This window comes from Galleria mellonella, unplaced genomic scaffold (genome assembly GCF_026898425.1).
Source record: "Galleria mellonella isolate WM207_F2 unplaced genomic scaffold, CSIRO_AGI_GalMel_v1 utg1217, whole genome shotgun sequence".
In the NCBI taxonomy this organism is placed as follows: Eukaryota; Metazoa; Arthropoda; class Insecta; order Lepidoptera; family Pyralidae; genus Galleria; species Galleria mellonella.
The window spans coordinates 847,424-866,280 of record NW_026441984.1 but is presented as its reverse complement, the minus strand read 5'-3'; the positions used below and the strand labels follow the sequence as shown (position 1 = coordinate 866,280).

Below are 18,857 nucleotides of genomic sequence, written 5' to 3'. Positions count from 1 at the left end.
TGTATTTGCATGGCTGTGTTTCGATTTGAAGAGTGGAATATGGCATGAATTTACAGGGTACAGAGGAATAACACCTAAGTCCTCAGGAATGGCAACGCATGGGGAGTATCATGGACGTAACAGTATACTCTGTTATGTCCATGCTACTGCTCATGTCTATAGGCGACGGTTAACACTTTCCATCAGGTGGGCCGTCAGCTTGTTTGCCATTCTGAGTCGTATAAAAAAAAATGTAATTAGTGGTTGTTTTGCAATTCATTGTAACATCAATAAATTGAATGATAAAGCAGTTCTCATCTGAAACTGGCTATCATTGCGTACTATTATATCAACCATGTAATTATGTATACAAAGTAATAAACAGGGACAATCTTAAAAAAAAAACATTTGTAACTCTTGTTGATAATTTAGTATGTAAACAGTAGTGCCAGTGGACGGTGGGTTGTTCAAGTAAGTCACTGTTTATATTGATTTATTATTTATGTAAAAAAAAAAAATAATACGATGTAAATTATAATATGGAAATAGTGTGGAAATGCAGCAAGTCTCCTAGGTACCCTACCAGTTGGCAGTGATCTCAAAGAAATTTTTTATCTTTAAGTAATTCTTTAATGGCAAGTCCATTTTTGACATTTATAACACGTAGATGTAAAGTGTATATAATAGATAGATTATATTTTTTTACATATTTATATATAATACATATAAAATTTTGTATATAATTAATATATATCACCATATATTATATATACACTTGTACCAACTGTAAAATTAAGTTATTATAATATTCCTAATATATAATATACCTATATATTTATGTATATATATGTTTTTAACTGTTTACTAATCATATTAATTAAATTATTTATTTGCAAAATACAGAATTACAATTAATATATTAATTTAATTATATGTACAATACATTAATAAATTAAAGTTATATATTTAAGTTACAGAATTGACATTTTATGAAAATTAAATAAAATCGTAATGTTTTATAGTTAATTATTAGTATTAATTATTGTAAATCACTTGACATGTGCAAAAATTTTGATTACCTGTAGTGTGTTGGAGTTTGATCATCTGTAAACTGCAGGTAATAATAAATAAATAAATGAAAAATTGAATGAATGAATGAATGGATGGATGAGGCGAAGAAGAAGAAGAATAGAATAGAATAGAAAATCATTTATTCAAATAAACGTACATTCAAGCACTTTTGAAAAGTCATTACATTTTTTTTAATTTACCGCTCGTTCGGAAAGCTGTCTCATCACAAGAAGAACGAGCAAGAAACTTGCGTGATGCTCTTTTAAATAATTTTATTATTATTTTACATTTTTAAGTTATATTGTGTGAATACAAACCACCAATTAGCACTAATTCAATTAACTCAAAAAGAAAAAAAAAACCGAATACATAACCAACTGGTTAAACAATTAATAAGAGGAAATCAGTCATAGTGATTAGAGCAGACCAGTCCCTACAAGCAGCACCCGTTCACGAGTATGACGGATGAGCCAGCCATCACTGCGCTCGACCATATTTTTGGGAGCCCAATGACCCGGCCCACCACGCCGCCACAAGTTTGGACATTTTAGTGAGCATGACTACTCAAAACACTAGACCACGTCAAAGCTACTCACAATTGCCATCTGATAGTTATAGTATTCACATTTTACATAAGAATGCATGCGGCAATTAATACAAAAAACCGCTACGCTTTCATATTTCTAAAATTAATCAATTAAATCAAGAAAGCAATGAGAAAATAAAATTATAACGTTGTATGCTAATAAACTAATTATTTACTTGATATGTTGTCATCTATGAATTCGTCTATCCTGTAATAGGCTTTCTTACATAAAAATTGTTTAATATAAGATTTGAATTGCCTCTCTGTCAGATTTAATGCAGATTCCGGCAGTTTATTATAAAATCTTATGCAATTACCATAGAATGAATTACTGATTTTGTGCAGACGGCATTTAGGTAAAATAAGCTTATTTATATTGCGTAAGTTTCTACTTGTACAGTCTTTGAGTTTTTTAAAACTCGCTAAGTTCTTCCGTGTATACATAATATTTTCATAAATGTATTGTGAAGTAACTGTGAGGATATTTGAGTCTTTAAAGCACTGACGTAATGACTCTCTTGAACCCATACCATAAATAGAACGTATGGCTCTCTTTTGTAAAACAAATATAGTATTTATATCGGCTGCTTTACCCCACAGCAGTATGCCATAAGACATTATGCTATGGAAATAACTAAAATATACAAGTTTAGCCGTCGCCACGTCTGTTAATTGCCTAATTCTTCTAATTGCATATGCAGCAGAACTGAGTCTACTGGCCAATTTTGAAATATGGGGCCCCCATTGTAATTTCGAGTCCACTGTTATACCTAAAAAAACTGTATCATTAACAAAATTTACTATTTCGTCATTAAGCAATAACTGTGTATTTATTAGTCTTACATTAGGAAGTGTAAATTTTATACACTTTGTTTTGCTGGAATTTAATAATAGGTTATTACATGTAAACCAATTTAATATTGCAGACATAGCACAATTTACATCGTCTAATTGATTACTTTGACGTCCAATTTTAAACACTAACGAAGTATCATCCGCAAACAGCACTATATCTGCAATTTTCTCTACCATAAAGGGAAGGTCATTTATGTAGATTAAAAAGAGAAAGGGGCCTAAGATTGACCCTTGTGGAACGCCCATCTTAATATTAGCTCCCTTAGATTTTACACCGTCAATATCTACAGTTTGAACCCTATCCTCTAAATAAGTTCTCATTAATTTTAGATCATTATCTCTTATACCATAATGTTCGAGCTTGTACAAAAGCGTTTTATGATCCACACAATCAAATGCCTTTGATAGGTCACAAAAAACTCCGAGTGCATCCTGTGACCTCTCCCAAGATTCGAAAATATGTGTCATTAGCGCAACACCTGCGTCAGTGGTAGACTTGCCGGCGGTGAAACCATATTGCTGACTGTGAAGCAGTCCGTTAACCCTGAAGTGATGTAACATTTGATTTAACATTATCTTTTCAAACACCTTACTTAGAACTGGCAAAATAGATATAGGTCTATAGTTCCCTGGCTCAAATTTATCTCCTGATTTAAATAGTGGGATTAATTTGCTAAATTTCATTAAATGTGGAAAAACGCCATTATCAATACATTTATTAAAAATAGTGGCTAGATATGGAGCAACAATATCTATGAAAGAACTAACTACTTTTACAGACATGCCCCAAAGGTCTTCCGTATTTTTTAAATTTAGCTGTTTGAATATTTTTATGATATGAAAGGGGCTAACATGTGAAAATTTAAATCTTAAAGAACAACAACCGATATTAGTCTCTAGTAATTTTTTTGCTCGAGATTGAGATGAGTCCAGAGAAGATGTAATATCAATCGGAATATTAGCAAAAAAATCTTCAAAAATATTAACTACATCTTTTGTTGTTGATATTAATTTATTATCATAATTTAATGTAAATTGATTACAGGCTATTTTAGATCTTCCAGTTTCTTTATTTATAATGCTCCAGATGGTTTTAATTTTGTCAGAAGACTGCTTAATTTGTTTATTAAAATAATTAGACTTAGCCATAATACAAACTTTTTTAAAAATTTTAGAATAATTTTTTACATAAGTGGTGAATTTGTCATCAAATCGATATTTTTTTTGATCGTATAAATCAAACAAAATATTTCTACTTTTAAGTATTCCTACTGTTGCCCATTCCGTGAATTTAGATTTAACATGAACTTCTTTTTTCTTGAAAAATTGTTCATATTCTCCGGATAAAATATTAATTAGCTTGGTGTAAAGATAATCAGGATTATTACTAGATTGTAACAGCAAATCCAATTTATTTTTAATCGCGCTTTTGTATTTATTAATATTGTAAACATTTATTTGTCTTTTTGATTTTTTATTATTGTTGACTTTATTGATTTGACTGCTAAACTTAACAACTTGACCACAGTGATCTGAAGGAAGTTTATTTATTATGAATTTTTCTGTATACTCGCAGTTACAAAAAACATTGTCAAGACAAGTAGCAGACGTGGCAGTTACACGAGTGGGTTCATGAAAGACATGACATAAATCAAACGACTGAAATAAACTAATAATTTTTGTACATGTGGGTGTATTACAAAGAATATCAACGTTAAAATCTCCACATACAATAATTTTTTTAATACTATTAAATACTTTTTTTAAAATATCCTCCATCACCCCTTCAAAAACATTGTAATCACTATTAGGAGGCCTGTACACACATATAAGGATATAATTTTCTAGTTCTATACAAGATAATTCTATACAACACTCAATAGAAAGTCTAACAATGTCAGCACGTTCCTTTACTTTAATATTATTTCTTGCAATTATCATAGACCCGCCTCTGTTAACTGACTTTCTATTGAAGCAGCTGACAACGTTATAATTATTTAAATTGAACATCATATTGCTTTCTTTAAGCCAATGTTCTGTGAAACAGACAATATCAATATTATACTTTTCTAAAAATAATTGTATAATTAACTCGCTGCCGGGAAAACTTTGTATGTTCTGATGAACAATTATTAATTCTGATTGCTTTCCCTTTGTCTTTGTGAGCAGTTTAAATCTGCAGTCATAGTACTTATGTCACAAATATTAATAGAATTATCTGTTATGTCAGCATTTTTATGTTTAAGTTTACCATGTAAACTGTTCATGTAGTCAATATTATAAGCCACTAAAGTGGCTATTTTATTTTTAGATGATTTAGAAAGATACATTGTATCTTTTGTCAAATAAAAATCACTAATAAAACTATTAGTATCAAAAAATGTCAAAATGTCACTATGACGACATGTCAATGTATGTAATAAGTTATTTAGGTAATGTACCTTACTGTTAATTTTTTTATGAAGATGTCTATTTGTGTAAGGAAAAGCGCACAATACAATCTTATACACATTTAATTGTAATAAATATTCAATTCCTTTAATTACATCCTGCCTATTTAATTGAATACTATTAAAAAAATAACACAATTGTGGTCATATTGTTCATTTTCGTAGACTTAATTTTATTTATTATTTGTGTAAATGATGCTTCTGGCATGCAGTAGTTTAATAAATCACCCTTAAGATGATACTTCAATATAGACCCAAAGTTACAGCCTATTCTGTCAGAGAACACCATTGTGCTACTCTTAGGGTTACAGTCACTGGCACAAACACCCTGAACTTCATTTTCCAGCACAGTTACAACTGAATTATTATTTGATATATTTGTGTGATTACATGTACAATGCTTAGTCAACGACTCAAAACGGTCAGCATTGTATTTACTGACATCAATCAGATCATCCATTGCTAAAATATGCTCCTGGATTTGTTTCTGAGAGATAATATACTTTGTATTTAAATCATGAAGCGAAGATTCTAAACTATTGATTTTTGAAGTTATCTGTATCAATATATATATAACTTTTGGCTTTCCACTAACTTATATATATTAATGTAATCATGCAATTTTAAATTATTCATGGTTTTTTTCAATAATTGTCCCTTTTTGCAACGCTTATTTAATATATTCCGATTCTTAATTATAAACTTTTTTAGTTTTAAATATTTTTTAAATTTATATATATACAAATATTACTGTTATAGTTGCCTAATTTAGGTGATGTATCACTAGTAAGGTCAATTACAACAGGATGGGTGCATGGAACTGTAGTAGAAGGAGGCACACAGTCAACACTAATAAGTTCCTCATATAAAGTACTAATCTCATTACTTTGTCGAGATTCCAATCTTGTGTCTAGATCATTGATTTTAGAATATGCCTGCTTTAACTCAAGTTCCAATTCAGTGATACGCCTCAAGGCTTGCTCATGAGTGTCACTACATTGATGAAAGCTACTTATTAGTTCTTGAAGCTGATCCCGCTGCTCAATAACTTCCTGATGGCTATTATGAAGTTCTGACAATTCTGATTTTAATTGGGTATTTTTATTTATAATTTTTAAAATTTCATCTTCACTCTCTTCTCTCTCCCTGATCAAATTGTCACTGAGATCTTTGGATGCCTGAAGTTCTTGTAGGGCCACTTTAAGCTTCATCTCTGTCTGCCGTGCAGTTGTGGAACGAGTAGATAGTGACATTATTGAATATATGAATAGTTACTAGGGAGAGTGAAGTGAGTTATTTCTAAAAAAAGTATCACAGCGAGAACAGCAACTGAACCTTACTTATTCTAATGAAGGATCGATGAATGAATGATGGATGTATGGAGGGATGGATGGATAATTGAATGAATAAATTAATAAATAAAGAATATGCATTTTTTCTTATCAGAATGTGGAGTTACGTCATAATTACACTGTGTGCATTTGCCATCTGGTTGTACTTGCATTGGAGACATACATCTCAATATTGGAGCAAGCGCGGTGTCCCACATTTGCCTCCTCATCCTATACTGGGCAGCCTTACCTTCCTACAGCGACGCAATCCGGTATGTTGATTATATTTAATTAACTATATATGGATAGATAAAACCTCTTTATTGTTTTCTCCAAAAGATTACAATAGTAAACTTATTATAAATATAAACAATAACAAGAAATAATCACAATGAGAAAACAATGGGCGATCTTATCGCTAAGAGCGATCTCTTCTAGGCAACCTTTGGATGGAGAGGAGTAATTATAAACAATTTGGTGGGAGGCACGATGAAAAACTCTGTTAGTTCTATATATGGGAGATATATATATATATATATATATATATATATATATATATATATATATATATATATATATATATATATATATATATATATATATATATATATATATATATATATATATATATATATATATATATATATATATATTGCCAAACATGGCCACTACTGGCAAAACTCGCCCAATTGGAGTAGACCTGCACCAGCAGTGGCTGTTTAAATCTGATCAGATGATATAATCATTGTATATTATCAACTTCTTCGACTTAGCCTAACCAACTTCGAAAAGAAGAATGTTCTCAATTTGTTTGTATTTTTTTTTATGTTGCTCGGAACCCTGTCAGTTGTGAATCGTAATTGATTTTGTCACAGTGGAACTAAATTTTTGTTTGTGGAACATTATTTATGATGTGCAATATGCAATGAATATGTTAAATGTTTTACCAGAAGAACACTTTATACAAGAGTCGATTGCTTGGGTACCTCTGATTTGTTTCAACCGTAAAGCACTGCGTTTCGGTTTGAACAAAATGGCGGGAATTTTTGTTAACACCTGAGTCCTCAGGGCAACGCATGGGGGGTAATGGGTGAAACATTATTTGTTATGTCCATGGTACTGCTCAATGAATTTCCATCAGGTGGGCCGTCATTATTTGCCATTCAGTGTTGTATAAAAAAATGTAAATAAATAAAAAATAATGTTAATTCTCACGTTCTGATTAATTCAAATAAAGTTATTTATGTTTATTTTATCACTCGAGCGCAGTTTCGGACGGTTGTTATCTGCCGTGAAGAAGATACGTCTCGTATCTTAACAATTATATCATCCAGTTATTATGTATAGAGTTTTTATCTGTCAGTTTGTACACGCTAATATCAGAAATTGCTTAACCGATTTGAATACAACAACAGAATAAGAATAAGCCTCTTTCTTGGGGGGTTTTGCCAATAGTTGTCAAAACGTAACATATGTGTATATATATATATATATATATATATATATATATATATATATATTTACAGTAAAACTTAAAATACTACAATACAATAATTTGTTATATTCGTTAATTAATCGTTGTGTTTGTAAACTGCCTTGCTTATTACCTATATTGTATAATGCAAATAAAGTATACTCATTCATTTAATAATACAATTTGTCAAAATAATATTTTTTAAGTGAATCTTGACTGTCTAATTTGTAAGGGTATAGAATGGATGATTTATTGTAAAATGGCAGTCATAACCTGTTCAGGAATGGAAATGCATGAAGGAGGGTATCATGGGCGAAACAGTATACTCTGTTATGTCCATGGTACTGCTCACGTCTATAGGCGACGGTTACCACTTTCCATCAGGTGGGCCGTCAGCTTGTTTGCCATTCTAAATCGCATACAAAAAATTTAATAACTCTAATGTCTATCTCAAATATCTATATTGAAGGAAATAAAGTTATCATTCATAAAATTCATAAAAAATAAATATATTTTAGGCATTATGGCTGCGAGAGATGTATCGTCACTTCGATACTCCATATGTCGGATTGTGGTTAGTATGGCGACCGGCTTTGTTGGTTAACAGCCCAGATATAGCTCGAAGAGTACTGGTAAAAGATGCTGACAACTTCAAAAATAGGTTTTTGAGTTCAGGAACTTCAGACCCAATCGGCCAACTCAATTTGTTTACAGTCAATGTAAGTATTTTTTAAGTAACATCTTCTCTTGTACATACTGCATTATTATTATTATTTCTATTAATTAAATACTTTAGCTATGTTTTTTTTTATACAACTTAGAATGGCAAACAAGCCGACGGCCCACCTGATGGAAAGTCGTTACCGTCGCCTATAAACATGAGCAGTACCATGGACATAACAGATTATACTGTTTCGCCAATGATACCCCCCATGCGTTGCCACTCCTGAGGACTTAGGTGTTATTTCTCTGTACCCAGTAAATTTACGCCATATCCAACCCTTCAAACCGAAACATAGCCATGCAAACACAACTGCTTCACAGTTGAAACACGAATGGGACAGAGGTACCCAGGCAATCGACTTTTGTACAAAGTCTCCCTCTGGTAAAATAATATGTAGTTCCTAGTTAATATTCCTTGTCTGCGGGTGTCTGAGATAAGAGAAGAGAGTTTACGGTGGACGGATGGATAGCAGCGACCCTCTTAAAACATCACCAAAAAGCCTATTTGTGGTTGCCAATCCGCCTGCCAAGCGTGGCAATTACTGGCAAAACCTCCCTTATGAGGAAGGCTATGTTTAGCAGTGGATACTTAATCAATTAAATACGTTACGTATATTTTTTATCCTTCTATCCAGGATCCAATTTGGAGTTACATGAGGAAACGTTTGTCACCCGTGTTTACTTCTGCGAAACTGAAAAATCTCAACGGTCTTGTTACTGAGAAGGCGTCTCTTTTGATTCAACGTATCCACAATGAATGTAAAAGAAGCGACCCAATAGACTTGAGGGTAGGTGGGCTTTTTTATGTGCTTTATAAGTATTACACACATACTTATTGTAAAGGTAGTAAACAAGAGTATAGCCTGTCTTAATGATGACGAGTTACCGCAATCTATGAACGTTATCGGGGTGTCCTGCTCGTCTTGGAACGTTGGAAATGCCAGGTATCTGGGTGGAAGGGATTGTTAGCAATGGGGAGGTTAGTTCCCATTGCTGTCAATATACCCTATTAGGTCGACCTTCACGCGGTTCCCCCTGGAAACTATCGTAACTAATTTATCGTTGAATTTGTCTCGATGGGTTAACTGACCTGCCTTTTCATCCTCACCTATCACCTCTCACTGGAACTTCGCCATTAGCGCAGGTGGCGTTACCATGCCATTTTGACCTATTAAAAAAATGCCAGGTATCTCCCGGGCACGTTTTGAATCTTGAAGAAATCGCACATTTGCGAAACCCCATATGTATTTAACTTGTTCAAGTAAACAATAGCGAAAATAAATTCGTCCGAAATGTAAGGATAAATTTCCTTTCAAACACTATAATACTTTTCTTCATTAGTATTTTAAACGAGATTTTTTTGTTTAAATATATCATAGCACATTTATTGTTAAAGAAATCTTTGAAATTTAACATATATGTGGTACTTGGTATGGAGGGGACTGTTTTTTTTTGATGGGTGAAAATGGTATGGTAACCCCGCCTGCGCTAACGGGATACGCTGGCGGAGCACCAGTGAAGGGTGATAGATGAGAATGAAAACGGGCCAGTTGGCGCATCATTATGAATTCGTCAGGAATTAACCATGATAGTTTCCAGGGGGAACCGCGAGGAGGTGGACTTGGTTGGGTATATTGCTAGCAATGGGATTTTCAGTCTCCATTACTAACAATCCCTTTCCCCCCGGAGGGGACTGTTAGATTATTATATATCACAATCAGTCAATATATTTCTGTCGTAAGAGGATAGTAGTTCTCTTTGTGAATCATAGGTATGCTCTAAGTATGAACAGAAGAATTCTATTATATTATTACTGCACTTAATACTCACTTATAGTATACTATTACTTATGAAAATGAAAAATGAAAAAATATTTATTCCATAACAAAATTGATACAATAATAAGATCGTTGTTGTGACCTTCTAGTAAGTGTTATCACCTGTAACAGAAGGTCACGCTCCTCCATAACCATGCAAATACAAATCATAGTACCATGAAATTAAGACATATACATTTTCTAGTAATAAGTAAATGTAAATGCATGCATGCGTGTGTGTATAATAGTTACCCAGTAGCACTTACTGCTGGGTAAATATTTTCCCAATTTTCTTTTATTTTTATGCAACTTAGAATGGCAAACAAGCTGGTGGCCCACCTGATGGAAAATGGTAACCGGCGCCTATAGACATGAGCAGTGCCATGGACATAACAGAGTATACTGTTTCGCCCATGATACTCCTCCTGCGTATTCTTGAGGACTCAGGTGTTCTTTCAAAGGTTTTCTGTCCTGTGGCAAGTTGAACCAGTCTCTTTTAATTTTTTTTACAATATCCACAGTCAATGTATTCCGACTATACCACGGACGTGATTGGAACAGCTGCCTTCGGCGTAAGCAGTGAAGCTACTCTTAACGGCAAGAGTCACTTGAGGGATGTCACTAAAGAATTCATGAAGTTTAATGTACTCAGAGGCATCGCGTGGTGCAGTATATTTTTCTTCCCCAGACTAGTTGATATTTTCAGGTAAGAAATTTATGTATATCTTGTAAAAATAACTAGATTCATGAAATCATGTTTTTTTTTATAGCATAAAATGGCAAACAAGCTGACGGCCCACCTGATGGAAAGTGGTAACCGTCACCTATAGAAATAAGCAGTACCATGGACATAACAGAGTATACTGTTTCGCCCATGATACCCCCCATGCGTTGCTATTCCTGAGGACTCAGGTGTTATTCCTCTGTACCCTGTAAATTCACGCCATATCCCACTCTTTCAAAGCGAAACACAGCCATGCAAACACACCTGCTTCACGGTAGAAACACGAATGGGAAAGAGGTGTCCAAGCAATCGACTTTTGTACAAAATCTCTCTCTGGTATGTGGTGACAGAGTAATTAATATGTATGTATATCAATAATTAGTAGTACCGCATTCGAGTATTCTGACACTTCCCTATGGTTGACTGGGAGAGAATGCTTTTAGCATTAAGTCCGCCATGTAGGTACACATATTTGTACTAATGAATAAATAAATAAAATAAATAAATAATTAAATAATTTCTCACAATTCACTAAGAGTGAGAGAGACTAAAGAAATAAACTACAATGCATTCATACAAGAGAAGTTAAGATCTGTACTAAACTAACTGTGGTAAAAGTAGGCTGTGTAAACAATTTTTTTAAAAGAGACTCAATCAATGGTGAGATATGGTACCTACTATGTCTCACTATGTTAAATATTCTACTAATCTCAGGTAATATAACTGATATTTTTTTTTAATGGGTGATAATGGAATGGTAACCCCACCCGCGCTATCGTTATACACCGGCGGGGCACCAGTGAAGGAGGATAGGTGAGGATGAAGCAGGTCAGTTAGCCCATCGTGACGAATTCAACAAGAATTGTTCACGATTGTTTCCAGGAGGAACCACGTCGGGCATATTGCTAGCAATGGGGCTGTCAAACTCCGTTGCTAACAATCCCTTTCCCCCCTAATATAACTGATATTGTAAATTTGAAAGTTTGTATCAATATATATTATTCAACTATCTTTAAATAGCTGAGCATGTCTATTTAAAGAAACATTATTTTATATGTTATTTTTGACGCATTTTGAAGTTTATTATTTTCAATTTTTACCATATTATTGTTTTCTTAAAATCAACGTTATTTTTTTTTATATTTTGCTGTTTGATCCCAGCATCGAATATCCCACCTGAATAGATGTAGTAAGAGGCGACTAAGGAATGGTCAAGGCATGGACAAAAGCGTCCCTCTTAAAACATCATTATAGGGGGAAAGGGATTGTTAGTAATGGAAACTAAAAATCCCTTTGCTAGCAATATACCCGACCAGGTCGACCTCCACGCGGTTCCCCCTGGACACTATCATGATTAATTATTCATGATGAATTCATCATGATAGGCTAACTGGCTTGTTTTCATTCTCATCGATCACCCTTCACTGGTGCTCCGCCAGCGTATCCTGTTAGCGCGGACGGGGTTACCAATCCATTTTCATCCAAAAAATATCATTATGGCCTAATTATTCTTGTCAACTCGCCTGCCAAGCGTGGCGACTGCTGGAAAAACACTCACAGTGTGAAGCTTATGTTTAGTAGTGAGCAATTAATTGCTAATATGGCATGGTATTTTATACCAATAATAATTTCACTGATTTTGATTAGTAATTCTTGAGCAAATTATAGCTTTTACGCGTATTGATCCCATTACAGTTTTCACCATGGAAATTGCTGTATTAGTTTTTTTTTAAAAATCTAATTTCAATTTTTAGATTCTCATTTTTCCCGAAAACTACAACAGATTACTTCAGGAGAGTGTACCGAGCCATGGTGATACAACGGAGGGACAATATCGGACGAGAAAATAAAGATTTACTTGATGCACTGTTGAAGATTCAAGAGGAATCAGTGAAGAATAACGAGGGTTAACATCGTTATTTACATCATATCAGCTGTTATTTGTCCATTGTTGGACATAGGTCTCCCCCATAAGGAACGGTCCCAAGTCACCTGTATCCATTGACTCCCTGCAATGCATTTGAGGTCGTCACGCCATAGGATCTAAATAGAAAAAATTTCTTTCTAATAAATAGTACAATTTATGTCTACAGTAGATGGCCACCATTTTTCATCATGTGGGTCATCAGCTCATCATACATTGTAATGCAAATTGTGTAAATAAGGTTTTTTTTTATGGGTGAAAATGGTATGGTAACCCCGCCTGCGCTAACGGGATACGCTGGCAGAGCACCAGTGAAGAGTGATCGATGTGAATGAAAACAGGCCAGTTAGCCCATCATGACGAATTCATCAGGAATTAACCATGATAGTGTCCAGGAAGAACCGCGAGGAGATCGACCTGGTTGGGTATATTGCTAGCAATGGGATTCTCAGTCTCCATTACTAACAATTCCTTTCCCCCCTGTGTAAATGGTTATCTACATATATGAGTGTTGTATAGAGTAAATATTGCGCTATTCCAGACGTAACTGAAGACATGCTCGTGTCTCAGGCTGCGATATTTTTACAAGGTGGTTTCGACACTTCTGCTTCGACACTCACGTTCATGACTTACGAAGTAGCTCATCAACCACAAATACAGGTAAGTTCGATGCCTTATTGTCATTTTATTTCAACATTGGACATATTCTATTGCCCGTTGTAGTGGTTTTGACGTTTTTGCTTCGGTTCTCATGTTGGTGACTTACGTAGTAGCTCATTAACCGCAAATATACTTAGGTTCGCCGTCTGGTATAGAATAGGCCACTTGTTTTTATTGGGTGTCGTAAAAGGTGACTAAGGGAACTTAATAGTCGAAGGATGGGAAGCAGGGTCCCTCTTAAAACATCAGCGAAGCCTAAATGCGGTTGCCAATCCGTCTACCCAGCGTGGCAACTTCTTCTTCCCCCCTTTTTTGTGGGGGAGGCTTATATTCGGCAATGGATAGTTAAATAATACATGTACTTATATAAAAAAGAATTATTTGTTAAATATCTATTGATCATTCCAGGAGAAACTCTACAAAGAAATACTGAATGCTTCAGAAAAGTATACTAAAGAAGAATTTAACTCGATTATTTTATCCAATGGCTTAACCTATATGAATTGTGTCATTAATGGTTTGTATATTAATTTACTAAGTATAAATTACTCATAAGTAATATTCTTAATAATAGAGTCATAATCTTAATTTATTTATTTTTATAATTGAACTGTCAAACCTTAAAATCATTGAACTAAATTTCTATTGTAGGTAGTATATTCATTTATTTTAACATCCATTGTATAAGTATGTAGGTATTATATTTATTTATAGTATATGTATTTATGTAATATTTTATTATGTATCTTAATATTTTATTTAACTGTATATTTGTTTATGTACTCTAAATATTAATAGTTGTAGCACTTCAGCTGCCCGCTAACAACATGTTTTCTAACTGCATTGGGTTGACTGGAAGAGATCTCTGTCAGAGATATGTCCACCCTTGCTCACAATATTTATAAATGCATTAACAATGTAATTTACAAGTGCAATAATGAATATATATATATAAGTATTGTTAAATATGCTTTAGGTATTGTAGTGATTTTCTTAATGATTTTATTATCCACCAGATGGCACCACGTTCTCTGTTATATTGTATCGAAACAAATACAATAAAAAGTAACAAAAGTAACAATTATCTAATGAGTTAAGATTTTATTTTATAAAGAAACAATTTAGTAAAATTTGTACGAGACAAACACGACCTTGTTGTTAAAACTTATGTTTATTTCTAATTAGCAATGTATGTAATGCAAATTTTATGGACTTACTATGTTTATTGTTGCCAACAATTTTTTGTTGTGCGACGCGAGATGCAGATGTATGTAAATATCGTATCTATCGAAACTTAAAAAAGACTTCCGGATGAAGTTGAAATAATTGTCGTAATCGACAAACATAGTAAGTTCACAAAATTCGCGTTATACACACACACACACACACACACGCAATCGCCCACGCTCGCGCGCCTCGGTGCGCTGATGCACGCACGCACGCACGCACGCACGCACGCACGCAGGCACATACACACACACACAAATACGACTCTTTCTTAGTAAAAATCTCTTAATCAATCATAAAAAATGGCTAAGAATTAACGAATACATTACGAAACGTATTCGGAATGAAATACAATGTGATTGAAAACCTTTTCCTTTTTGAAGTAGTATTCGATCCAGTTCTCAGAAGTAACTGTATTGAATTAAACTAAAAACGGAGAAATCCTCCCCATAATAATAGTATATTCTGCGGTGTTTTTGGTGCTATTCAAAGTGCTATTCAATTATCTGTCTATAGGTTGAGGTTATGACTTTTCATCAGGAACGGGGCGTAACATTGATTACCACATTTATCCAGTGCCAAAAAAACTAAATTGCGTTTAATATTTACTCAAATTATTATTTAGAGACTCTCCGAAAATACCCCGTAATGGGCTGGCTCGATCGGATTGCTGCTAATGATTACCAGATAGACAGTAAGCTGACCATCACCGCTGGAACGCCAGTATACGTGAATACAGTGGGCATGCACTACGATCCCAAATACTTCCCGCAACCTGAAAAGTTTGATCCTGATAGGTTCCTGCATGGAGACGTCGAGCCGTTTACGTATATGCCTTTTGGTGAAGGCCCAAGAGTATGTATAGGTAAGACACTATAAATTTTGTTGAGAATCGAACTTAAATAGTCTTATGAAGCAGATTTTAGAGTTTACTCCATAGACGCTTAAATTATGGAATGATATCTCTACCAATTTTTATAAGAGACTACATGGGGTACTTCAAAAAAGTTGTTGAAAGTTTCCTTTAAGATCGCCAGTATAGTACAATGCAGGTTTTGTAAATATCCAAGGACCGCGGTAGCTAGATACATGCTTATGTATAGCTATCTGTATGCTTGTTTGTCACCTGAGTCCTTGATGAAATGAGTTACGTTTCCTAAGAAATATGACCTTAAGTTTTACTTTCTCATTTAAACTTCCTAAAACAATCCCTCTTTAATTAGAAAATTCCTAACTTTAAATTACATATTTGTGTTGGTTTAAATGCTTAATATAACTGTAGGGCGTTTAAAACTTGCAAATATTGTACCTAATAACTATGCAAAATTTCTAAAGTGTATAACTTCTGACAAAGATCTTTGAGAACTCAATTTATTTTAAATATAGCTGGCTGGGATTTTCCTTCTAGTTTCTGCCTTTTTATAAATTCTTATTATCAGATTGAGAAAATATTTACTTCTCGACAGTTTAATCCATCAGATTTCAAATTCGTCTCTCATAATGAAAGAATTACTATCATATGTAGTTAATTTTTTCATTTCTTCTTCTTCTTTTGAAAATCACTGGAACAAACTCGTATACCTAATACTGTGTTAGCATTAACATCTTCTTTATCGGTGTAAGTTTATGGAAGATTAAAATTTTCAGAATAGAATAGAATAGAATAGAAATCATTTATTCAAATAAACTTACATTGAAGCACTTTTGAAAAGTCATTACATTTTTTTTTGCCAATTTACCGCTCGTTCGGAAAGCTGTCTCATCACAAGAAGAACGAACAAATTTACTTGCGTGATGCTCTTTTAAATAATTTTATTATTATTTTACATTTTTAAGTTTAATTGTGTGAATACAAACCACCAATTAGCAATAATTCAATTAAATACTCAAAAAGAAAAAAAAAATTGAATACATAACCAACTGGTTAAACAATTAATAAGAGGAAATCAGTCATAGTGATTAGAGCAGACCAGTCCCTACAAGCAGCACCCGTTCACGAGTATGACGGATGAGCCAGCCATCACTGCGCTCGACCATATTTTAGGGAGCCCAATGACCCGGCCCACCACGCCGCCACAAGTCTGGACATTTTAGTGAGCATGACTACTCAAAACACTATCAATGTTTGCATGACTACTCAAATTTCAATCATATAAATTACAAATATTTTTTGCAGGTCAAAGGTTCGCTTACATAACGTTGCGCAAGGCAATGACTGCCATATTTTTGAACTTTGAAGTTCGTCCACTGGCCAATACTCCGAAACCCGAAGAATGTGAGTTAGAGAAGAAAGGATTGTTCCTGGTGCCAGCAAACGTCATGTCAGTAGAGTTTGTACCAAGAAACAGGACATTTTGATCGGCGGAAAAAATTTGAACAAATTTATTTCTGTAATGGCTAGGTACAATCTCCTTGTGTTGTTGTTTGATTTATTAATTAATAAAAGTTTACTTGTAATTTTATTTTGTACTCATATTTTCAAATCAGTATAATCTAAATGTCTAATTTGATTTTAAATCTTGGATAAGTGTGACTTATTCTCAAGTAAGGAAAGATAAAAACTAATACGTTTTTATGCGACATGAAGTGGCGAACAAAGTGATGGGCCACTTAAATGAATATGGTAATCGTCGGCTATAATTATATACATCATTGTAAATATTACAAAATTCAATATAATATCCACGATTACCCTGTGTTTTAAAAAGAGAACAGTGAGAATATTAGTCAATATAAATTTACTCGTGTGAAGTTTTTTGCGAAGCAAAATCCACTTGTTTCGTTGAGTGCCTAAACGTTCACATTATTTTTTTGCTCGCCATTCGTTTCCATCAAAGAGTTATTGTCTAGGGACACAGTGAAATATAGGAGTTGTCGGGACTGGGGAGAATTAAGATTATTTACCCCCTAATTCTCGAGAGGGGGGACGAAAAAAATTTAAACATCGTAGCGCATTTATTAAAAGCGAGCGAAATTATTTAAATCAGAGACTGAAGGAAACCCAAGAGGGCCTCGCCACATAAATAACGTCGGATAATCGATTCCCGTCCCTCTAAGTTATAATGGCTGACAAATTGTTACGCATTTCTGATGGAGTTCGGATGGTTGGCGTTTTGATAATGTCACGCGATGGTAAACAGTCTCTGTCTGTTGATGATAGATTGCCGCAGAGTTTTACCATTTTTATATGCTTTTGTTACCTCACTTATTATAATTGTAGGTGGTTCAGGACCTTGTTTCGAAATGACGACCTCTGTGACAAACCAGTTGGCACATTGATTTGTGTAATGAGGTTTCGAGTTCGATTCTCGGTCGGGCCAATTTAGGAAATATTTTTTCTAAAATTTTGTGTTGTACCCTCATATGTTCATCTGGTTCTTCATAAGACAGGGTAATTTAGTTTGAGAGTCAGGCAGTTGGAGTGTGTTAATATAATCATGTTAGGATGTTTAAGTCGATTCTGAATTGAAGGAGTTTCTTTAAATACACTCTAATAATACATAAATAACTCTATTGTGTATTTTTCTGTAATGCCCATTTTATCACGTGGATTTGCAGTTTACCGACCATTATACGTATCAAGAAAAATACTTTCCCTTTTCTGGCCTAAAAACTGTACACCTCACTCTATTGCCAGTACAATCTTTTCCTAAAACCAATCAATCATACAATAACTTATTTATTTTCGTTCAAGAACCGTAAGCACTTTTTCTTTACCTTAGTTATAAATGCATGTCTCAGTCTAGAAACTTCAGTTTCAATTTACTCGAGGAATATCATGAGAATATCTTGGCCAACTTTTCATTGGATGGAAAGGGGATGGGTCATGTAAGGGTTTCATATAATTGTATAGCTGTCTACCTAGGTAATGTATTTGTTTAGGCCTCGATTACTTAGCGGGCAGTTGTTTTAGTTTCTGATATTTATAGAACTTAAACTGTGGAATAGGATATTGCGGTAACTATGCTGTTTTGTTTGCTGAGGATGGTATTGGTTTATGTATCGTTTGGAATTTGTTACAATTACATTATTTGAC

General features: G+C 33.8%; 1 protein-coding gene across 2 annotated transcripts; it reads left to right on the top strand.

Annotated features, from left to right (window-relative positions):
• The first annotated feature begins 351 nt into the window (after positions 1-351).
• Positions 352-17,283, top strand: LOC113519329 (cytochrome P450 6k1-like). Of its 2 annotated transcripts, XM_026904388.2 has the most exons (10): positions 352-450; positions 6,388-6,544; positions 8,265-8,465; positions 9,105-9,257; positions 10,808-10,992; positions 12,765-12,916; positions 13,476-13,594; positions 14,003-14,111; positions 15,447-15,686; positions 16,998-17,283. In XM_026904388.2, the coding sequence occupies exons 2-10, from the start codon at positions 6,389-6,391 to the stop codon at positions 17,177-17,179; spliced, it is 1,497 nt and encodes a 498-aa protein (XP_026760189.2). In that variant the 5' UTR covers positions 352-450; position 6,388; the 3' UTR covers positions 17,180-17,283. The 2 variants fall into 2 exon arrangements, with proteins under 2 accessions (XP_026760189.2, XP_031763049.2); XM_031907189.2 differs by lacking the exon at positions 8,265-8,465.
• Positions 17,284-18,857: the final 1,574 nt, after the last annotated feature.